At 37.3% G+C, this 24,739-nt stretch overlaps 1 protein-coding gene across 1 annotated transcript in view; it reads left to right on the forward strand.

The window, feature by feature from the left end:
- The window catches only part of XKR4 (XK related 4), a 222,025-nt gene extending 203,144 nt beyond the window's left edge, over positions 1-18,881 (forward strand). Inside the window, exon 3 of the mRNA XM_051612403.1 lies at positions 17,585-18,881. Coding sequence (XP_051468363.1) covers positions 17,585-18,531 — 947 coding nt within the window. The 3' untranslated portion in view covers positions 18,532-18,881. The remainder of the gene's footprint in view (positions 1-17,584) is intronic.
- The last annotated feature ends 5,858 nt before the right edge of the window (positions 18,882-24,739 follow it).

Raw genomic sequence — 24,739 nt, forward strand, 5'->3', positions numbered from 1 at the left:
GCCCTTAATTCACAGCCAGGGACAGCAGGAGAGCTTTCCAGTGTGCAATGAACCCCTGATGCTCTGGAAGGCCGAGTAGCTCTTCCCTCCCATGCAAAGAGCATGGCCCTGGGAAAGGCAACATAGCTACACACTCTTCCAAAGCTCATCAGCTGGATCAATAGTCCTTTAAAACTGTCATCAGCAAAGGCAAACGACAACCACCTTCAAGCTGCTTTAATTTATACCAGGTTAATGTATTGACAAACTCCCTCATTTCATTCTCCAGCTGCTTTGAGGGACCAAGAACCTGCATTTGCTATGACAAATCTGTATGATTATTTAAGCGTTTGTCTTCAAAAGTGGAAAGGGTACTTTGATAACTTCATCCCAGGAAAATGAAGATTGACAAACTAAATATATTAGCAACTTATTAAAATAATTAGCATTTTAGCCAAGGTATGTGGTGTTCACCTTTTGTGATGTGAAGACATACTGTGCTCTGCTCTGCTGTGCTGTGGATGCATGCTGCACACAGCCCCACCTGGTCTGGCATCCCATTTTTTCCTCAGTCCTGTTATCATGTCATCTTATAAAGTCATTGATTATACAAATTGGCTACTTCAATTCCTTTTTCTGGATGGTGTTTGCATCTTTAAAATGCAAGTGTGGGGTGTTCGCTTATTAGTCAGTTTTCTTTAGCTGTCACTCAAAGTGACTGCACGACTTGATTCCCTGGTGGTTAAAAAAAAAAATAAATAACAGAGAAGCTGCCAGTCAAATTTACCAAATGCTCCAACAATAGAGAAACTGCAGCCCCATAATATTCTCCGGTTTCTGTAATTATACACTCTGCAGAGCACTAATTGTATGATAGCCTGGCATTCATTATGTGAGCTTAAGAATTCACATTATAGACTTCTATTTTGAGGACTTTATTACCACACAGTAATAATTCTGTTAAAGTTGGTGATACCTAGTATTCCTTAGCTTTTATAGATATAGGGAGATTTGTTAATATTCTATTTACAACTATGCCGAATAAATTGCTGGTTGATTTCTGTTCTAAATATGCAAAAGCATTTTTTAAAGACAAGTAGCAAATCTTTGCCTTCATTCATCTTGAATATTTCAGAAAACATGGATTTAAGCCAATATCCTTATTTAGCCCATATTGCTATTAAATTGCTATTTAAACAGCAGAATATATACTCTATGGCAAGAAGTACAAAAGTACCAGATGTGACTGTGCTAGTATGTGCCATCAGCCCCAAAATAATAAATTCAAGTCGCAATGTTTAATTGAATAATTATATTAAGCGTATCAGAGTCCATTAAAAGTACATCAAAAGGTCCATAAGGATTTAGTGAACCAAATTTCACTCATGATCCGTAGAATATATGCCCATAAGTACCTGGTCGTCAACTTTCTTTCAGATGGGAAAAAAAAACTATTGAAATTCTACATTTCTGTGAAGCTAAGAAGAATTAGTTCATCTAACAGTTACTGCCAGTGAATTAGCATGAAACCCATTAGAAGTTTGTTTGCACAAAGGTGAAGTCCTGACAAATCTATCACCCCTGTGATAATCTTGTGAATGACATCTAAGATTGGAAAAGCTCCAAGATTTCTCTCACGCTTACCCAAAGACATGCCAATGTTTGTGTCAGGCATTCTCAGCATGCTCGAAAGATAGTGGGTTAAGCACAGGCACAGAACTTCACCTGCAGCTGTAAGAAGATAAACTAAGCACTTCTTGATTTAGGATGTAGAAAACTGGTAAATTGGTAATATAATTTTATTTGTATAGCTCTTGAGAAAGCTAAATGTAGTTTGTCTCAATTTTTCTAGCCCTGTGCTTGTAAGAATGAAATCCCTGTCACTGCCCAGTACTGTTGAAGGGTAATTTGAAAACATTTTCTCCTTGTTACTTTGACCTATTTTCAAAACCCAGTTGCTCTTATTGGATTAAACAAAACTCAACTGGCTCCCCAAATATACAAGTTGTTTATCTTTTAGGTATCCTGATCAGTCAGGAAACAACCTTCCAATGATCCAGCTCTATGCTGACAGGGTAGCTTTTGCATTACAGGCACAGGTTGTGATGCTGGCTTACAAACAGTGGTGCTTGAGTCCACTGATATGCACAGTACCAGTGCAGACAGGTACTTTGTTGTTTGAAAGTTCAGCCAAGGAGTCTGCTACAAAGTGGTACTGAGGTGCCACTGAAGGCATATTCCCCGTGGCTAGTGTGATAGACTCTGCTTTAAAACTCCTGAGTTCTTCCTCTTGGAAATGCTTTCTGTGCTGATATTTCAAGCAAATCATTCAGTTCCTTTTCCACTGGCTCATCCATCAGGAAAATGGATGTCATGCTGTCATTCTTCATGAGCTATTTCAAGAATAAAGTAATGATGACAGACAGTATGACAATATTTTTAGAAAAGGTCTTAGATCTGCAAAGCATTGTTAAAATATCCCGTTCACAGGAATACGCACATTCTGGGAGCTAATATGTTGCTCAGCTTGAATAGCTCAGGGGAATACAATGGAGGTATAAGGGGAAATTTTGTCACCTTTTCAGGCAGATAAAAGAGAGAGAATCTTATCCTGGGCACAGAAATAATGTGTGTTACTCACTGAGTATTGGCACACACATCTTCTGCACAAACATCACTCGCATTTCCTATAAGCCTCTGAGATATACACTTTATGAATTCCTGCAATTGCACTAAGAGTAAAGGTGGATTGAGATCATGACTGCAACTTTAAATTATTAATTTATGTATATAGCTACTCTGTGAGTAGCATAAATTATTTTAATGCAGACAGAAATATAGTGTGACAGCAAATAATTACAAATATATTCCCTGCATTCGATGGAACTTTACCTTGATTACTTGACTATTGCATTCAGGTTTTTCTCGCCTCATTATGAAAGAGGTAATAAAAATGAACACAGGCTCAGGGAAGGGGTTATTCTGATGACATAATTCAGCAAGTAGGAGCATTAATCAGAACAGGAGAAAGTGAATTGAAATGCCCTAGATAATGAGTGCTGCTTTGGAAAAAGTAAGAAGCAGTGAATACCCTTGCTCACTTAGTTGTTACTCACACAAGCAGACCTCTATTCTCAGTATACCTCATGCTAAAATATGAAGCATTTCATAAAACTAACACTTTCTTTACAGTTATCAAGAATGTTAGTTTCTATATCCTCCTGTTGTAGGAGGATAGATAGATAGATAGATAGATAGATAGATAGATAGATAGATAGATAGATAGATAGATAGACAGACAGACAGACAGATAGAGATAGACAGATGGAACACCACAGTTTTTTAACAGTATTTTGATAGAACTGGCTGTTTAAGGAAAGTAGAAGAGCTGTCTTGGTGGGAAGGCCTGAAGAACAACAAATAGGTACAACCTGTCTATAAATACATACAGGGTGGACACCAGAGCAGTGAGCTGCTGGGCCAGCCTGCTGCTTAAAGACGCAGGCATGAGATGGCAGTTGCCTCAGTTTTATGGTGAACCATGTTGCATTCCTGAACTAGACATCTATGGTCTCAATGCTTCAGCCATCAAGGGGTTGCATCTAAAAGCCGAGGCCTGGGCACCTTGTCCCAGAGCTGGGACAACCATGAAACTGGAAACATCAGATGAGGTGGGTGTTGGAAGGGAAGAGACAGGGCTGGGGATTCAGAGCAGCTCTAGAGAAAATAAACACAGGGGCTGGTAAACCTGTTGAAAAGCAAGAAAAATAAGGAGCATTGGGAAGAGAGTTGTTTGAAAGCCTTGCAGATCAGGTGACAAAGGGGAAAGGGCGGTGTCCTGGGGAACACTTAGGAGCCAGGTGATGCTGAAGACACTGGAAGGAAAAGATGCAGAACCAAAATGAATGAGATGTTAAAGCTATCAGTTACAGCAGTTATTTTCCAAGAGGAGAAGGAAGCATTGAGTATCTGAGAAAGCACAAATTGACTCACGCTCTTGCACATCAATAGACCTTACTTTTCAGAAACAGAAAAATTCTAAGTAAGTTTGTACTTGTATATTTTTCTAATCCTAAACAAAAACAAACTAAAGTCTCTCTGTCTCCTGCTTCCCAAAGCAGGTTAAGTTTGAAAGTAAATAATATTAATAATTTAACTATACTAGTTTATTGCAAGTGTTGCATCTATTCCTAAACTAGTATTAATGTCCATAATAAATTGTTCCAACATACTGAGTAACTGAAAAATATTAAATTTATTAGAGTATAACCAGGCCATAAAGTGCTTAGAGTTCAAATTAAATGCTGACATCTCAAAATATATGGTTTATTTTGGTATCCTTACATTCAATCTTGTAGAGAAAATCTACTTGCATACAGGATGGATTTCTGATTAATGTGATTTTTTTTTTTTTCCACCAGTGCCTGAGTGTTTAGGGAAAGTCATTTTGCGTTTGCTCTAATAAGCAATTCAATCATTAAAAAAAAGTGTTCACCTATTTACTTCATCTCACTGTGGAAGAGCACTTACACTAATAGATCATAGCACTTTTTTAATATATAACTGGGAATGTGAACTCTTTGAAGCATACTTCCATATTACCTTTCCAATCTTGAAATGTGATGTTTGCTTGCCATGGTATTAGTTTTGATTCTGTCTTTGGCAGTATATTTGTGGCATGACTGGGAGGGCTTTCTGGGAACCCTGTGTTCTAAGGAATACTTATGTTTTTAATTGACTGAGAAGAACAAATTGTCTAAATGTGGTAGTAGCAAGCATGAGCTTTTGTTCTGCAGGCTGAATGAAGGGTCATTCACCGTTGAACATCCAAACAACTTCCAAACTTGAAGGGAAATTGCATATTCTCACTCCTCTCCCTGCAGTCATGGGCACATGCTCTATCCTGTTTCCCCTCCAAATCAGGATGATTGAAGTTGACCAGAATGGAAGTGTTTTATTAATGTGGTTTATTCACCAATAGGTTTAGAGCTACTGCTTCTGAGCTTTTATCAGCTGTTGCTCATGTTGTTGAGAAAAGACTGGATTTTTGTATCAAAATGTTTAGTATTGTTAGGTTACTAGCATAGATTGTAGTTGTAGAATGCTTTGTTATTGTTATTCTGTTTGTAAAAATGGGCCAGTGAATGGAAATGGATAACTTCTTGATCATCTTCAGTGTCAGAAAAAATGTCTTGCTAATCTGCTGTCATACCATATCAACAAGCCAATATATCAAATAAATATGAGGTGTGCAGCTGACTGCCAGTTTCCCCTTTGTGTCTGCAGAGAACCTGATTTGAAGTCACGCTGCTGTAAAACTAATATCCATTTCTTTGCTCTTCAAGGTAGGTAGGTGCTTCAGTAATCTCTAAAACATAATCTGAGTCTTTGAGTTCCAGTTCCAGGGCCCTCTGTGTATTCTGTTTCCAGCCTGAACTATACTGTCTCCAGCTTGGAGGACCCTGTTGCAGATGTCTGTAGACACTGAAAGATTAATTTTTAACAAAATATTGGAGAAGCAGATGAATTCCACAAAAGCAGAATGCCTATTAATATAATTTCATAGGTTCTTCAAGCAGCAAAAATAATGAAGCCTATTTCCTACTGGTTTCTTTCTATTCCTACTGTAGGAATAAACACATAATGTCCTCACAGCTTTCTGACAGTGTCTCGTACTCTTACCCTGCCCTTAAGCATTGCCCTTAAAATATCTCCAGTTTTTCCTCAGATCCCCTGGATTGCTGCACTGTACTGTTCACTCCTTGTTCCCAGTTCTCTCTCATGACTCTGGGTTTGAATGGGTAAGAGGCAATATCTGCTGGGAGTAGCTCAAAGTTGAATCTGTGTAGATTTGCCAGCTGCCAGGAATATATTTATTATCTTACTAATTGTTCTCTGGCTCTTGGAAAAAAATGGCTGAAGCCATAAAAATGCCTGAAATTCAGGCATAAAAAGGCCTGAAGTCCACTTCTCCTTCAGTAGGAACACTTAGAATCATAGGATCATAGAATTATAGAATATGCTGAGTTGGAAGGGACGCATCAGGATCATCAGTCCAGCTCCTGTCCCTCTGTAGGGCACCCCAAGAATCACACCATGTGCCTGAGAGCAGCATCCAAACACTTCTTTAACTCAGGCAGGCTTGGTGCTGTGACCACTTCCTTGGACACTTCTCTACCATTTCACCAATAATGATGCACAATATTGTCTGGCTGGGTTTCTAATGACTGGTTGGGTTTTCCCAGACCTTGCACAGAGTTGTGAGGGTAGTTAATAGTGCATAGGATAGGTTACCATCACAGGTTGGTTAAATTTGGTCAAAATTATCACATCCAACTAATTATGTTTTAATACAGAAATGTGATTTTGGGAATCAGAAGGACAGATTACATCTGGAGGATGAGAAAATCTCTGCCTCAAAAAATAGAATAATCTCATATCATAGAGTCCTATCATAGAATGGTTTGGGTTGGACAGGACCTTAATATCATCTAGTTCCAGCCCCCATGGATGGCTGGGGACACCTCCCACTAGATCTGGTTGATCAGAGCCTCATCCAACCTGGCCTTGAACACTTCCAGGGAGGGGGTAACCGTAACTTCCCTGGGCAACTTGTCCTGGTGTCTCACATCCCTCACGCTCCCTAACGTCTAACCTAAATCTCCCCTCTTCCAGTTTAAAGCCATTTACCCCTGTCCTATCCCTACAAGCCCTTGTAAAAAGTCCCTCCCCAACTTTCTTGTAGCCCCCTTAAGGTACTGGAAGGCCACTATAAGGTCTCCTTGGAGCCTTCTTTTCTCCAGGCTAAATGGCCCCAACTCTCTTAGCCTGTCTTCATAGGAGAGGTGCTCCAGCCCTTTGATCATCTTTGTGGCCCTCCTTTGAACTTGCTCCAGGAGTTCCATGTCCTTCTTATGTTTGGGGCTCCAGAACTAGACACAGTACTCCAGGTGGGGTCTCACGAGAGCAGAGTAGAGAGGGAGAATCACTTCCCTTGACATATTGATCTGTAAAAAACAATTCAGAAGATGGCACAGCAGTCAGTAGAGAGAAGAGCTTTTTTTGTGAGATCTCCATGTCAAGGCTTCATGCCTTATTTTGATCCAAGGGAGTAAAAGAAGATACACAATAGACACGTACCAGTGAGAACACCACCAATAAGACCACTGTTTAAAAGCCTGTGCCCTGTTCAGTGACTCACATCCCCTGGAGGATGGAGCTACTGGAGGAAATTCAAAGGAGGAGAATAAAATTGTCGCAGAGGCTATTGATCAACCCTTTGGATGTAAGGCTTGAAGGGACTGATCAGCCCAGAATGCTAGGAAAAGGTTGAAAAAGTAATTTGATCATCCTTGATGGTACTTGTACATGAAAAAAATGTTTTCTAGCAGGAGCCAAGGAAACTTTTTCAATCTTCTAGACATGCACAAAAAATTGAAATTAGATTAATTTTATCTTGCAGTGAGGTGCAAATTTTGGCACAAACCACATATAAATATTGAAAAAGCTTTTCAAAGGAAATGTTGAGTCATTATTTTCCTTGAAGTTTTCAAATTGTGCCAGTTTATCTATCTATATGTATGATATAAATCTAAATATACTGTATGTATAAAGTGTAAACACATACATAATATTTACCTATGTATATTATGTGGACATATTCTAGATGTATCAGAGATAGGTGGAGATATAGCTCTGGAGCTTCCTGACTGATAACAAATGGCTTTTTAACTAATATTGAAGAGAAAGATATATATATGAGATCTTAAAATAATCCAAAGCTGGGCATGAGGTAGAACCAGAATTAATCTCCAGAATTCCCAGAATACACTGAGTATTCTTCAAAATGGTTAGTTAGACTTTGCTTCAATTTACATTATCTGCACAGTAGGTGAAAAATATAGATTTTATTTTGGGAGTGGGGAAAGGAGGTTAGTGATTGCTTTTGTACTAGCAGAAAAATAAGTCTCTTTAATGAATTATTGTGAAAATGTATTTGAAGTCTTTCAAAGTAAAAGAAACATAACTGACTGAGAACTGTAATATTTCAGTATGATACAGAGAAAACTGAAATAGCATCATGTACCAGACAAAGTTAACAGCTCCAGTTTTCTCTCTGCTAAGAGGGATTTTGCAAATGCTAAATTGTTTTCCTTTTCAGAGTGATACTAATTGGCTTTTGTCCCTGAGCCACCACATCAGGCATTATCCTCAACATCTCTTCAGGGCTGAAAAGCTTAGAGAAGCTTAAAAGGCAAACACAGAAAAATGCTACAAAAGATATTTCTTAGACAAATCGTGTCAAATGAGGTACTAACTTCAGAATTACTTTAATGTGCAAGTGGGAGAAATATCAGTTGCTTAATGAGGCTGAAATTTATCCCCTTTCAGAAAGACAATATAAGCTATGAACCACAGAAAAAACAACCCTAAACCTCTGGCTTATGGGGAGTAATGGTTCCATCCTATCTTTCTGCAGTCAGTGTTTCTTTGCCAGTGACCTGGTCCCATGATATTGATTTGTGATAAGACTTAATATAAGGTATTTGAGGTATTTTTCATGCCAGAAGATGTCTTGGATTCTAGTCTCCCCTGTGTTGGATGCTGGCCACTGCTAGTGCAATATCTAAAAAAATAAATAAAAAAAATAATAAAAAAAAATCTGTAATGTGTTTGAAATATTGGATTATCCATTATTCTTCCAAATCCTCAACAGACATTTCTAGAGCCAGTGTGATACTGCTATGTGTATTTTATGATATTTAGTATGTCTTGAAAAATATACTTAGAAGACAAAACATACTTTGGATCCACCAGATACAATTTCTGATTTTTTCCACCGTACTGCAGCCATTATGGTCATTTCAAGCTGTTTTGCTTGTGGGATGCTGGTGGGAAACACATCAGAAAGCTTGGTTAATAGGAATAACGTGTATCTTTCTCCAGCTCTTTTCAAGCTGAGGAAAATTGCCTTCAGGTATTTTTATTTATTTATTTTAAGTTCATTTTCTTGACATTTCTATGGGTATTCATTTAGCCGCAAAATATGATTAAGAGCCGTAGAACTATCAGGAGTAATGTTTTCTGTTCTCATTCTGAGAGCTATCTATTATGGGATTTTCAAAGTCTACTTCTTCTTCTCTTCTGGTGTTTAGTCTTTACATAACTGGATACACGTATTTTCTATGAATTTAAAAACAACTACTTGGAAATACCACTAACCATCAAGTCTTCTTTGTAGGTTATACCCTGATCTCTAGAGTATGATTGCATATTGAGAAGGGAAGAAGATATCCTCCCTTCCAAAGAAAGAAAGAAAGAAAAATGTATCTCTAAGGATGTCCTGGCATTATGCTGTTTCAAAGGTACTGAGGGCTTCTAACTGAAAAACTGATGTCCTGGAAACATTTACATTAAAACTTCTAAAGGTCCGTGAAAAGTTACACTGATGTAGTTTGAACTCTACAGAACTCCAGCAAAATCAGTGACTGAAAGTCAAAGGTAGAAAAAGTCAGACTAGAAAAAAAAAGAAAAAAAAAAAAAGGAGAAAAAAAAAAGAAAAAGAAAATAATAATAATTAACAAAAAAAAAAAGGTGCATTTTTAAAGTGAGTGTAAATATCCTTTGGAAGGATGTTTTCTACCATGTTTGGAACTTGAATTCTTATGTGCTTGTTTGAACACAAGAATGGGATTGACCTTAGGAGGGGTGACCACAGTGGCTGTTTGAAGGAAAAAACCTTCATTTTCTCCTGACTTCTGCAAATTCATTGCTGTAGACTTAAGTACAAAGGCTTTAAAAAAATAAAATAAAATCATATTCCTAAGGGCCATCTAAATGGTGTTTACTGTGTACATCTTTTCCCAAAGTGTTTCAAATAAAAGAATTCCAGTTGATCTTGTTAGCAGACTAGGAGTGAAAATCTATGTGGCTTGTTCCTCTGAATCATTGGAATATACCAGGAGAAACTCTGTCTAGAAGTTGCATAAGCAAAAGCATATAAAAGCTTAACAGAAAAATAAAGGTAAAAACCACAGAAGTGTGGATCAACAGGAAGGCATTTCCTCAAAACTTATGTTTTGACAGGATATTTTATGCGTCTAGTAGACTACACCGTTTTCTCTTTCTCCCGATGGGCAGCAGTGAGAAGTGCTACTGCTTCTGCCTTTGACTTTCTGGAAGGTGTGATACGTACAGCGCGTCGGACCGCACAGTGCAGGCGGGGCCTTCTCCTGTAGACAGTGCCCTCTCTTCAGCTTCATGCTACATTACCGTGATGTTGCTCCTCCTTAAGGCAATGGCAGGAGTTTTGTTCTGCTTGGGGTTGCTTCAGTCTCCAGATAATCCCTTGATTACTGCAGGCTACTTGCAGCAGCCTCGAGACACTGAAAGCACTTTTTGCCAAAAAGAAATTTACACATCATGGAAATGAGCCTGGAGTCAGTGGGTGTGTTTATGCTGCACATACTTCACTGGAATATAAAGATACCAAATTACCTTACAGGCATGGAGTCTAGCTGTGAAAGTACAGAAGTCTAAGTTTAGCTCCCTAACAGGCAAAATTATCTCATGCTGTCTTGCCAAGCCTGGGAGCACACAGACTGCATAACAGACATGAGTACCTGACAAGTTGTCACTGCCTGTGAAAGACTGGACTTGATTAGTGGCTAATAAGGACTCCTGAATTGTAACTTATAAATATAATAGATTTTTAGTAGAACAGGAATCTAACAAAAATTAGGAAAATGTACTTGTGAGGGAGAAGAGGTCACAGGATGCTCACTCAGCTAGTAACTGGCCTCAGCTATTCTGGCAGTGACTTCAGTTCAAGTATCTTAAAGAGTCAATACTTTACAGGTTGATGAGAAAGTAGCAGAGCTTTTGTTTGTTGTGCCCCTTTTGTCATGAGATGTCTGTGAAAAGAGAGGCCTGAATTACTGACTCCAGTCTCTTGAAAGACAGGAGAGGTCCAATCTTCATGGTCCTTATGCATTCTAGACTGACTTTCTTTTTCTGTAACAGATTTTATTCATGGTTTCTAAAAGAAGTCCTGAGACAATAACAAAAAAATTTAGGTAAAAGGCTTTGTTTGTTTGGATTTGGGGCAAATGGAAACTTTTCTGGATGTTAGCTTGAAATAAAATGATGACTGTCATTCACTTGTACACCTGTTTAAAGCTATGATCAGGGCTGCTGATCAGCAGCATCTAAACAGTGTGTCTAAATTAGATTTGCTAAATTGGATATGACTTTGAGTGCAGCAAGAGGCAAATCACTGAGCAGGTACAGACCCTAAGAATCCACTAAAGGTACATACAGTAAGCCAAAATTTTGTCAGCTGACTTTGGTCCTCTACACAAAGTCCAAATCACTGCAGAAAACAAAAAACAGGAGTAGGTAAAATGCGTAAGGTTGAAAGTAATATATATCATGTTTCTAGACTTCCAGGAAAAAAATAAGTTGTTGTGGAGAGCCAGATTAAAGAAACAGTTGGCAGTTGTCTCACCGGAAGCATCTATAGAAAGCAGCTGAAAGGAATCATGGGAGAAATTATTCCTATATAAGCTAGCATGTTGTCTAAACATTACGTAATAGGAGAGGTAATATCAGGCATAAATCTGACCTACATTTCAACAAGAAAGGGTTCTTATCCTGCATTACCCCACCCCAGTACACAGTGGGAGAAAGCCAAGCTGGAACCTTTGAGTACATAAAGATATGTCAAAATCAGCATACAGCGTATTTTAGGGGGTTGGAGAATCTGGCTGCAGACATTAAGTTAGTGGGGCTTCCCTCTTCTGAAAAAAGAAATGGGCCGGCAAAAACTGTGTCAGCAAGGATCCTTGTATATGAAAAGTCCCTGGCTATGAAACCTGGTGACAGGCTCTGAAAGCTTTAAAGATGGGTTCCAGTATAGATACTTCAACAGTCATTGGGGAAGAAAATAAGCCAGATGAGGGCAAGAGTTTATCTTCTTATATCTTTAGATAATAGGAAAGCATAAAAAAAGCAAGCTTCATCTTTACATTTCATCTCACAGTATTGGTCAGAAAATGAGACCCATGTAAAACATACTGAGAACCTGGACATACAGTCCCAAATGTGATCAAAAACTGCCCCTAAAGTGTGCAAAGTGCCCTTTGTGCTAAAAAAACACATGTGGAAGCAGCCTATGTATACCATGTTGTGCATTGCCTTACTAGTGTATGGGAATAAAAGAAACAGTGCAGAAACCCATAGGCTATTGTCAAGCTGGCTGCAAGGCCTCCACGTGAACATCAAGCTTGTGTCTATACTTGCAGAGCAGTGTGGCAAAAGCTGTGTAAATCTAGCAAACCATTTTCTGAAGCTGAAGGAATGAGGTCATGATACACCATTTCCTACAGGATTAAGGCCTTAAGGGGACTGTAAATTTTAGAGATCCTTGGTTTTGGTTCAGAGAAGCACCTGGAAGCTTGGATACAGATAATATCACTTCTCCAGCTGGGCAAGAGGCTTGTAAAAATAGGCTTTCTTAAAAAAGGTTTCATGATCACAGATCCCAGGCAACATTGTCATGCCCAGCTGTCCAGCTGCATTTGGTGTTCCTGCTTTTGCATGAAAGTTCCCCTGGAAATGATGAGATGGGTACAAGTTATAAAAGGAGGACGAAGCAGAGACTGAGGCCTTGGCAGTAGTTTGATTTCTGATATCAGATTGAATGTCAAGGAGCACATTCTGTGATCAGTTCATCCATTTGTAGGGTTTTCAGCTGACCTGAGGTGTGCTATATTTATTCTCTATAGGTTTTATGGACTGATATGATTAGACAAAATTTAGTTTATGGACCTGAATATGCCTTTACTCCCCCAAGTACAAATCAGGAGTAAGATAAAATTAAAATAAGATTAAAAAAAGTGTAAGAATGAGAGCCGTATTTTTTTCAGTTACATGCCAGTCTAAAGATTATATTCTGGGAGTGGGGGAAAAATACATTCTAGCAAGTCATATGTGCTGCATAGACATTTAATTGCTTTCCTCAACATTAAATAAATTGCATATGTTTGGGAGACCTATAATACAAAGGCAGATGTGTCAGCAAGATACAATTAAGTTGTGAATTGCCAAACAGAGATGTAATATGAAAATCCCTTATCTGTTGTGTGCAATTCTATTTGGATTACTCATGACCATTTCAGTCAGATTTCTCACAGAGCTGAGGAGAACTTCACTGATTCTCATGCTGTTCCATCTTGCTTCCCTGAAATAATCCTACATTTGTGAATGTATTCATCTCTGTATACATTCTATCTTCCTTCATATATGTTTGCTCTCACTTTTGAAAGTCATGTTTGTGGTTTTTATCTTGTCTTTAGTGAGCTGTAGCTTGTTGCAGTGTATTATGTATTATATTTGCAGTATCAGTACAGATATGCCACACTGTATAAAATGCAAGAACATCTCTTCTATATGGAGAAATTAATCATTTCCAGGGAAGGAAGTTAAAATTATAATTCAATCAAGGCAATTCTGTTCTTTGTTTCCAGACAGGAAGGGCACTATCTTAAGGACATCTGAATCTCATCTGTAATTACAATGTTGTCATTCCTTTCTACAAACAATATAATTAAGTAATGCAAACTCTTAACAGAATAAAAGAGTTAAAATTGTCTTTTTCAGTCAAAACAGATTCTAATTAGTTTCTGACAAAAGGTTGTCCTAATGCAATGCAATACAATGCAATACAATTATTGGCTAGTTTCTCTATTGAAACTATTGTCAGTGGGCTAAGCTGCAAAGGCTGAAGGTGGGTGAGTACACTCCCAACTAATTGCAATTCAGAGTTTTCAGGCATCCATTTTAGCCACAAACAAAAGCATTGTTTGCCTAATGCTATATGTGAAGTCATTCTTTTCTTGAACAAGGTCTGTATTTCCTTCCTCTTCAGGACAAAACTTTAGAAACCAAATCATATACTACAGAGAAAAACCAGAAGGTTCAGTATTGGAAAAGGAAGAAACATACTTGCATGATTCCCAAGGCTGTTTTACAGAATTCCTGCTTTCCTGGACTTTCAGTTGTCTGTAACAGATAAGCATATAACTTTTTGAGTATCTATTCACTGAGAAGAGCTAATTAATCCTAATATCCAAGATCAAGACTCTAAAAACAATACTGTGATATACAAGACAGTCAAATACACCAGAAAGCTGCTGCAGTGCCTAAAAAGTCAGCATGGAGGCTGCAGCTGAGCAAGTAGGAAAGCTGGTGCTTCTTCTTCATGAATGGTGGCACCACAGATCACAGTCTGGTCTTCTCTGTTCGTTTCTGAATGGCAAATAATCCTTCCTGACTGCAGAAGTTAAACCACCTGCAATGTTACAAATTATTTGTTTTCCATTAGGTCTGTAGGACATTCTATTCTTTTTTCCTGGTGCCATGTTAGTGCCTTCAAAGTTTTCTTTTGCTAGTAATAGAAATGTATTTTAGTTCTTCTTTTGAAATGTGGCTGAAGAGGTTTCTACAAACACACACTCAGCAAATGCACTGATATGTTCTAATTGAAGAATTCAATGCTACAATAATTTCCAATAACCATTTCCAATTAATTATTTATGTAAGGACATTTGTTTATTAGCAAACTGCCATTTGCATCACTTTTGCAGTATTTGTCTCCTTATTAATTATACTTTTAATCATTCTTTAATGTTTGGTCTCATCAACAAAGAAAAATGGATGGTGCCCACAAAACATTTAGCCTTATCTTAATTCTAAATCCCTAACACCATTGCCAATAGCACAAGAGTAGTTACATAATAGTTCAACTGGCAATTCTTCCCCTTTGTGCATTTCCTTGTCTCCTTTACCAGTATCCCTGAGTTTGTTCTGTAAAAGCAAAAGATGTTTCTGTATTGATGATTACTTAAATAAATGAATTATGTTGCTATTGTACTTGCTTCTTTCTGTCCTGGACAATGACTATGAATTAATTAGCATTAGAACATTGGAAATTCCTATGAATTTTAACAGTTTATTTGGAACAGTCTGTGTGCAGTATTGAATGATTTTACACCTCCTAATGCAAAACTGATGATATCTCTACAAACCTCTGCAGGAGTGTGTGAGGTCATTAAAGTTAGATTTGCAAGGAACATACATGGATTTCTCTCTCATATTATTATTTCCTGTGCTGATAATGCTAGTTTTGAGCTCTTGGTCAGAGTAGCTCATTTGTATTGAAAGATTCTCTTATCCTTTGTCCTATTCATCTACCTTTCCAAACTTTTCATTTCAGAAGGGAAATGAACTGTGTTTTTTCAATACTTGAAACAGGAAAACAAGGCCTTATGTTTTCAACTGTTAGTGTTGTCTCCAGAGATAATGGTCACAGAAAGACAGCCCAGTGTGAAAAGCAAATATACATGTCAGAACAGAAAATAACCATGTCTCCTTCCTGTCTTCATTGTTAAGAGTTTATTCCCTCTCTGAAGAAGGATTCCAGAGTGGCGTTGGTGTTTGGGCATCCAGGCATCTGCATAGGTAGAAAACTTACCGAGTTTTATTAAAAATTCTCCCTGGAATCCTAAATTTTTTATATATTTTGACTGTTTGTTTATTATTATTATCATTTTTAAAACAAAGATTTTTTAAAATCATGGATTCATAGGAGCTCACAAGATAATTAGCATCCTGCCAGTGACTGAGGGAGAAACACTGGTAAACACAATCTCTCCTGAAAGCAATGAAACCCTCTGTACTACTCACTGAGCAAGATCTTGCTGTATGAAGCCAGGTGGATTGCTTAAATAGATTTTTTTTCTCTTCAGAACCAGGCATTCTATCCATAACAATTTTTTGTTAAATAAACTTATTAAAAATAAAATAAATTAATAGCAACATATATTAAGGTTTAAACTTACCACTCTGTATTAACAACATTTACATAAAATGTATAATATTTAAATAATATATTTTTGATGGTTAGATTTCAAAGAAAGTTACTGAGGAGGAAAGAAAATTACTGTGTCTGCATCCAGAACCAAAGGTTGTTGAAATTATTAAACAGCTTTTATCAGCAGACAAAAGAAATGTTTTCTTCATTTCAGTTTGTTTTACTTCAGTAGCTAGTTCAAAGTGAAGGAACCGAAGCTGAAGCATGATTATCTTTAAATGATATGTGAATAAATTCTCAGGCTGGGATGCTGAGACTTATGAATTCATTCATTAACTGTATATAAAATTTGCTTTGGTAATAAAACAGTTTTAAGTATAAAATGTTTGATTTATTTTTCCTCTGTATGCAACATATTTATTGCCATTTTATTTAAAGAATAAGTACTCTTAAAAGGCTGTGGTTTTGCATTTCAATTGAATTCCCATTTCCATCAAAAGCAGCTTGATAAGACTCCTACATAAATAAAAAATAATATTCTAATAGAAGAGAATTATTCATTTCTAACAGAATGCTTTGTAAGTGTTATGGATTTGAATAATTATGCTGAACTATAGCACTTCTTAAATGGGAATGTAAGGTGTTTTCCTGGTAGTGTAGGGAAGTGATTAATTCATTTAAAAACTAGATTAATTTTTGAAGCAACTTCTTTTTTAAGTTTGCCTACACAACAATCAAACTCACTTGAGAAAAAAAAGAACAATACACATTCAAAAGAAGAATATAAATGATTTTTTTTATTATTTGGTTTATTTTTTTTGTATTTTCAAATGAATAAGAATTTTCACCAAAAAATGTTTGAAAATCTTATCAGAAATAATTTTATATTTAATTCTTTCTGTAAAAAAAATTTGACAGGTTTTTCAGAAATAATACATTTCAGGGCCTTATAAATAGGTAGTTCTGTGATATATGGGAGACAGAGTGGCTATATGAACATTAAGTCATAGCTTCCTGCTTTAGGAGCATCTATACTCAGAATTTTTAATTCAGTAGAAAATTCCAAGTTTTCTAAAATTAATTTTGAGCTGGAGGAAAATAAAGCTTTGATATTTTGTACTTGTTAAAATTCTGTTTAAAATTGGTGGAAATATCAAAATAGACAGTATTTCTTTGCCTCAGCAAGAGGAAGGCAGCTAGCATAAACTCTAATGTAATGAGAGTTACATCAATTTATTTTGAAAATGTATATTTATGCTTGCATTGTTATCTGTTTAGTTTATCTGTATACGATGCAGGTATTTTAATTAGAAAGACTTGGTTGCTTTATGTTAGGCTTCTTTAGTGACTTTTCAAAATTGGAAAATTCATATTCTTTCTTTCAAACAATAACCACTGTGGGTCCTGTAAATCACACAGCTGACAGAGACACCTATCCCCAGCTTGCCAAGTTGGGACTTAATGGATTTGTTTCAAATATAAAATTGCTAGAGAAGCATTTCAGATCATAGCTTGCTAGGCACTCTGGTTCAAGTGTATCCAACACACCAGTGTGCTTGCTGGTAAGGGGAATCAAATCTCAACAACAGAGGTACTGGCTGAGCTACAGGAGAAGTAAGAGATTTGATTAAGTTAGTGTCGAAGGGCTCAGTTAAAGCAGCAAGGGTCTCACCAGTTTCAACTAAGTGTTGATATACTAATTATGCCTTAACTGCATCTCCTGTTTCCTCCTAGGTCTTACTGCTGCAGCATCTCTTGTGTCCCTGGCTTGGGCTTTGGCTTCCTACCAAAAGGCCCTCCGTGACTCCCGTGATGACAAGAAACCCATCAGTTACATGGCTGTTATAATCCAGTTTTGTTGGCATTTCTTCACAATTGCAGCAAGGGTTATTACTTTTGCTCTGTTTGCTTCAGTTTTCCAGCTGTACTTTGGGATCTTCATCGTGCTGCACTGGTGCATCATGACCTTCTGGATCGTCCACTGCGAGACAGAGTTTTGCATCACTAAATGGGAGGAAATAGTTTTCGACATGGTTGTTGGGATAATCTATATCTTCAGCTGGTTCAATGTCAAGGAAGGAAGGACACGCTGTAGGCTTTTCATTTACTATTTTGTGATCCTTTTAGAAAACACCGCCTTGAGTGCTCTCTGGTATCTGTACAAGGCCCCACCCATCTCTGATGCATTTGCCATACCAGCACTATGTGTAGTGTTCAGCAGCTTTTTAACAGGCATTGTTTTTATGCTAATGTACTATGCCTTCTTTCACCCCAACGGACCAAGGTTTGGGCAGTCGCCAAGCTGTGCTTGTGAGGACCCTGCTGCCACCTTCACCCTGCCCCCAGAAGTGGCAACAAACACTCTACGGTCCATCTCCAACAACCGGAGTGTCACGAGTGAGCGGGATCAAAAATTCACGGAGAGGGATGGGTGTGTGCCTGTGTTTCAGGTGAGACCTACCGCACCATCCACACCTTCATCCCGGCCACCAAGGATTGAGGAGTCTGTCATTAAAATTGATCTGTTCAGGAACAGGTACCCAGCGTGGGAGAGACACGTGTTGGACAGGAGCCTGAGGAAGGCCATCTTAGCTTTTGAATGTTCCCCTGCTCCTCCACGGCTACAGTATAAAGATGATGCCCTTATCCAGGAGCGCTTGGAATATGAAACCACATTGTAAACAAAACAAAAACACAGCTTGAAGAAGCTCTGGTGTCACAGTCCCAACTAAGGGTTGACTGTAGGGCTGTAGGAATGACTGGATTGTGTACTACAAGTAGAGCAGCAAGCTGTAGTGTTCTTAGTCTGGCTGTCATCATGATTATCATTTGATCCACTGTGTGCAGTCTGTCTGCAGGACACTGATACAGCAGCAGCACCTGAAAGCCTCATAAAAACTCAACATACAGAGCAGTTACTTCAGCTGGGGAAACTCACCCATGACTCCTTGCTGCTGTGAAACTCTGACTGCACAGTACTTACAATCAAACCAATAGGAGAGCTCTGACCAGAGCTTTCAACTTTAGCCAGTAGTGCATTTTATTTTAGAAATGAATGATTGACATTTGCCTAATCAATGGCAAAAACAAACAAACAAATAGAAAACATTCAAAAAGTAACAAACCTGTAGCGCTCCATGTTGCTGTGATGAAAACTGTTTTCTGTGCAAAAAAAATAGGAGCATAGCAGTCTTCAACACTCCCATAAGTTAACCATTCAGGGTAGAATAGGATTTCAAAATAGCTCTTAATTAAAAATATAAGTTGTCATGTTTGTAAGCCTGTAAATGGAAAATAAACTAAATTCTGTTTACTTAGGTCATAAACATTAATACTACCAGAACTGTTTGTTTTCTGTGGAGTATCAAAGTCTTTTTAAATGCAATTTACGTCCTTTATATTACTTTCAAAAGAAATCCTATGCAGCTCACCTCTGGTTTTCAGGAGATATAAGGAGCTCTAGCACGTAGTGATGTAAATTAAATGATAATCATGATTCAGTGTTCAATTTGCAAAAAACAAACAAACAAAAATTATAAATATATATATATCCATGTAGAAGAACAGGGAAGTATAGTTTTTGTAATCTAAACTTTTTGGAGGACCCCATTCAGATATTTCAGAAGAAACTACAAGGAGATGAACACACTGAAACTTCTCTGTTGCGGGACTGGGAATGCATGATTCAGTGTGTGAATGTATGCAGGGGTGACAAGAGACTGTGACATGCCATACCCTTCTAGTGCCAAACATTGTATAACTGCAAGGTTGATACTGCCTGAGGGACAAATAACAAGTGGCATGAGCCCTACCAGAACAAGAAGCAGTAAAGACCAATCAAGTTCTCAACATGTAGAGACAGCTCTGATTTTTCCCACCCAAGGTGAAAGTGATGTCTTTTACAGGCTCTCAGCCGCCTCTTAGTAAGTATATCAGCAAAGTATAATATAAGCAAATTATGTGGAAGACCCTCTTCTGTCTCTTCAAGACTTGTGTCCAGATACATCTAAAAATTACGTTGAATCTCTTGTAATAGAGTGTTTTTGCTGCAAGCTTTTGAGTTATAAATACCTCCCTAAATCTAGTCAATGGTATCCTCCTTTATGTTAAAAGTATCCCCTGATGGTGCTTTCAGGTGCATTAAAGGTGCAAGTCAAAATTTGACAGTATTTTTTTTAAAGCTGGTGCAGAGTGAAAAACTCATTAATTATTTCAATATTTTTGTAAAGTAAAATATGGTATAAAAGGGTTACTTTTTATAAACCTCAAATCTTTTAATACATTTCATTCTCTTTATAGCGTAGATTTTAAGAATTGGTCCATGAAATTTATCAACTGGCTTCTGCAGGTTGATATAAACCTGGTTTTCACACATTATGGATTTGTTTTGCAGTGTAATGCCATATGAAAGCCTACATGGGTACTTTTAGATACTCTATAGACCGTGGATCCTGCTTCAAGTGTAAGTAGCTTGTAAAGACACCAAGCAATTCCATAAGAAACAATTTGCTATTACTATTTCCATCCGTTTTAGGAGAGTGAAGCAGAACTGAAGAGATACTGTTGTAAATGGCATTGTCAGGATGGAGAAGACCTGATGATTGGTATTGTAACCTTCACTGTCAGGTATATTCAGTCACTGCTGTATATGCTGCTGGGTAAATGTCAGTTTTTCCTGTCATTAGTATTTCTATTATGAAATGACTGAGGTTACACAGCCTTTGTTTATTTGTATGCTTTCAATTAGCCATGTATAATGTTGAGGGGTTTTATTAGCAAAATGTTCAATTCCTGTTGTTCTTTGCTGGGGTGAGTTCCTCAAAACAAAACATTTGTGGAAGTGCAGGAATCTGCAAGTCAGATAGAACTTTGCACAGATCAGAAAGCACCTGTGCTTCAAGGGTTTCTTAGGTATTTTAAAATTAACCAGTGGCAAACTGACTCTTATAATTTTTTTAGTAAAATAATTTTTTGATAGTCCAAACCTGAAGCTTTGTACAGTGATTGCCCTTCCCTCCATGGAGATAGATCTGATTATTCAGAGAAAAGTACTCATATTTTGTCAGAAAATATATCACTGCAAGAAATGCCAAAAAAAGATTTTGGGAGCAAATCCTTTGTCCTGTCAAATTCAGCAGAGCCTTCACTCCAGAATCAAACTCTAGCTTGCACAGGGAAATTCATGGTTTTATTTACAAAAAAGGCAAAGGGTAAGCTTTGTAATCCAAGACAATGAGAGCTGCCTTTGGAAACAGTTTGATGTGTTTGCTGCTACTTTAACAACTCAAATTTAGTGAGCACTCTCAAGCCCTTTGATCAAGCCTTACAGAATTTAGGAAAAGATGCATCATGCGGAATGTAAAGGGTCACAGTCAGGACCAGTGCTTGCAGTGCAAGGTTTCTGAGGACGGTTTGGGGTGGGTTTGTTTGATTTCCTCTTGTTTGGTTTTGGACGGAAGGACACAGAGGCATAATTTATCTATGTGGTTTTTAATATGTAGCATTGACTTACTCTACTCTCCCAGGATTTCTTATTTTCTTAATAATGTTTGTAAATTTATCTTAATCAAATGACTGCAGGGTCTGAGTGCACAGCACCATACATGGCAGTACAGCTTGTCTTCAGAATTCAATCTGGCTGTTTGAGGAAGGGAGAGAGGTCATTTTATACCGAGTCAAAATTTGCTCTCCAAAATCTTGCTCTGTTACGTTCATCACGTCAGCGATACTTGCACTGAAAACAGGATGGCCAGTGAAATCTCAATGCTCAGAGGACTACATGGACAGTTTCTTGATTTGTTTCGCTGTGAACAGTCGCATCAGAAGCTGTAAGAATTTTTAATAGAAGTTTTCAAGATTAAACATAGTCCATGCTGAAATCCCATGATGGCCTTATGGACAGTTAATAATCAATATGCACTATTCTTTTTACCACAGACAATTTTAAGATCTATTTATAAAGTTCAGTTAAGACAGCAATAGCAAAAAAATGAAAAATAATTGTAAAAAAAAAACAAAACAACAAACTTCTGCTTTTGAAACAATGAAAAAATCAGGTCTTTTAAATTTCATTCCAGAAGAACATGAAAATTAATTATTCATAATTATATTCTGGTAAGGAAAAGAAATCACATCTCTTTGTTAGAAGCAAGTCATGTAAGTATCGCTCTAATGAATTGAACAAATTTGCCATCAGATTTAACAGTAACTTATCAGTTTATCCTAAAATTTTGAGAGTTGTGGATTTGTATGTTACAGAGAAGACAATTTAAGTAGTATTCACTATTCTGATTAGATACAGGAGAGATAATGCATACCCATATTCATTCAGAAAACAGATAAGGACATGTATGATGACCTTTTATCTTATCTTAAAAGAAATTTGTTCTATAAGAGAATCTTTTTTTTTTTTTTTAAATGAAATATTTTAAAATATGTGCAATACTTTTTTCGTGCAAATTTGATAATGAAAAAACTTATTTCCACTTCTGTTTATGTCTGTTTAAATATGCTTCCTGTGCTAGAACAATGTGTCTGTGCTGGGTTATATGGGCTTGGTGGTATGTAAACACTTTTCATTGGCAAATCAACCACTTTTCTACTGAGTAATTTCTATAACATTTGAGAAAAATTTTCTTCCAAAATTAAATGCTAAGCCTCAGCTGCCTGATTTTTGTAGGCAGAGGAATCAAATGGAAATTTTACTGGAGCTGCAATTTTTAATATGTGGTGAATAGGTATTAAACCCAAATGTAATTAAAACCTATGATAGTCTAGCCAATATACCCTTATCTCCCCAAGAAGGGCAATTCATGAGTGATACTAAAAGTACAAGTGCTGCTTTATTTGGAAAGGAACTCCCAATCACACAATATATTAATTTACTTTTCATTGGCCAGCAAGTATTTGCAACCAGCCTGTTGGGTTTTTTTGAGAATCTCAAAATTTTGAAGTCTTTGGGATTTGATCATGTGACTCCTTAAGAGCCTTAAAAGTGGCACTGTACTGAGTTTTAAGTGGCTCTGCCGGTGATTAAGCTCCCAAAGCCACTGCCCTTTCTCTACTCTGTCCCTGGAGTCATGCAGTCTGGAGAGACTGAGATGCTGTGGTTTGCTCTGCACCCCCTGCACTGCCTGCACAATGCCAAGGAAAAGGCCTCAGCAGATTGCTGGGGTCCTACTACTGCCTCTCTTGCTCCTGTGCATGGTGGGAAGCAGAGTGAATTGCATTTGTGCATCCATCTAAACAAGCTTCTTTAGGCTGAATCCCTGCAAGAGGTGCACGATGAAAATAATCACATGTGCCCATGAATTTACAAGCCCAACACTCTAAGGATTAATTCTGTAGTATAACAATGCTGAGTGTGGGAAGAATTGTCTAAATACACAATAAGCCATTTAATTTTGCTAATCGTAGCAATTAGACTAGCTTGCATGAAGCCCATGCTTTCAGCAGAAAGCTAAATGGAGTAAGTGGCAAAAAGCCATTTATTTACCAGAAGCATTAAGTTATTAAACCCCTCCCTTGATTGTCTATAGAACTGTGTCTTTTCATTACAGCATTGAATCCATTCCTCTTTATTCTGATAAAACAGATAAAATGCAAAATGAGAACAGATTCTTTTGAATCTGGGAATTAAAAAACCCACAACAGATTATTGCGATTCACATATAGTTGTGGGAGTTCTTACTAACAAATTCCATCATCATTTTCAGTTGGCTGCAACTTGCTGAGTGATCTGCTTCTGAGATGATTTCTCACATCTGGTATGAGCAGATTTCATTACAGGAGAGATGCAGATGACTTTGTCATGCCTTGTTTTGCAGGGTTAGGAGTATAGTGTCACTGATCTACAGATCATTTGCAAAGCTGTTTTAACAAGTGAGGGATCCCCTGGGACCATTTGTTCTACTGTAGTGACCTCACTGCAGGTGTTTGGTGAAATTTCTTCACAGCTGCACTACTAGATAAAATCAGGCTTGTGGCCTGGAATGAATGAACTGCATGAATTCAGACCATGGTAGTGAAAGTCTTCATTTCCTAGCTCCTAACTGAAGTTCACTGGAGATCTGCTTCATACCAAAGAGCCTGAATGTTGCTTAGTTCAAACTGAAAGACCTACTCTAAATGTATTGCTAACTCAGCATTAATCAAAGCATTTTTTCTTCTTTCCTTTTTAGTTTCAACATTTGAGAATATACCCATTTTGACCAAGTTGCTATTTTGTGATCTTTCTAAGGATCAAAAAATGTCTCTGAAACAAATAATTTTTAGTGATTCTTACAAAAGTCAACTGCTGACCAGTCCATTCATTAAAAGAAACTTTTTCTAAACACTTAAGCTTGGCTCCTGTACTTATATTTTTTCTGAATGTTTAGCATCTAATTCTTATGCAGAGGATCTTCTATACTCATTAGCAAGCCATGTGGCTACTCTGAATCCTGGAACAATGAGGACAGATATGCAAGATGCAGGGGGGAAAAGTCCTCTTCAGCACTTTTTATGGGTGATTTGCATGAGCTAGAGAGGTAAGAGAGAATCTTGTGTATAATTACAACAGAGTTATAGATATTGTATTCATTGACAAAGATTTACAAGAAATTGTGAGATAAGTGATCTACTAATAGAAGGATAAAATCTAAACTTCTACATGCAAGGCACTGTAAAATAAAAACAGCCAAGCAACTTTAAATTGTAACCAACAATCCCATTTCCAGGAATGGTTGGGATAAACTTAAACATTTATTGGATTTGTCAATGTAACTAGATGCTACGTTCATAGAAACAAAGATATGACTGCTATGGATAAAACATTTTCTGTGCCTGTAGATTTCAGCATCTTATTTCAGATACCTCTGGGAGAAATTGCTTCTGGATCTTACTTCTGGG

Source organism: Apus apus, chromosome 2, assembly GCF_020740795.1.
Source record: "Apus apus isolate bApuApu2 chromosome 2, bApuApu2.pri.cur, whole genome shotgun sequence".
NCBI classification, from domain to species: domain Eukaryota; kingdom Metazoa; phylum Chordata; class Aves; order Apodiformes; family Apodidae; genus Apus; species Apus apus.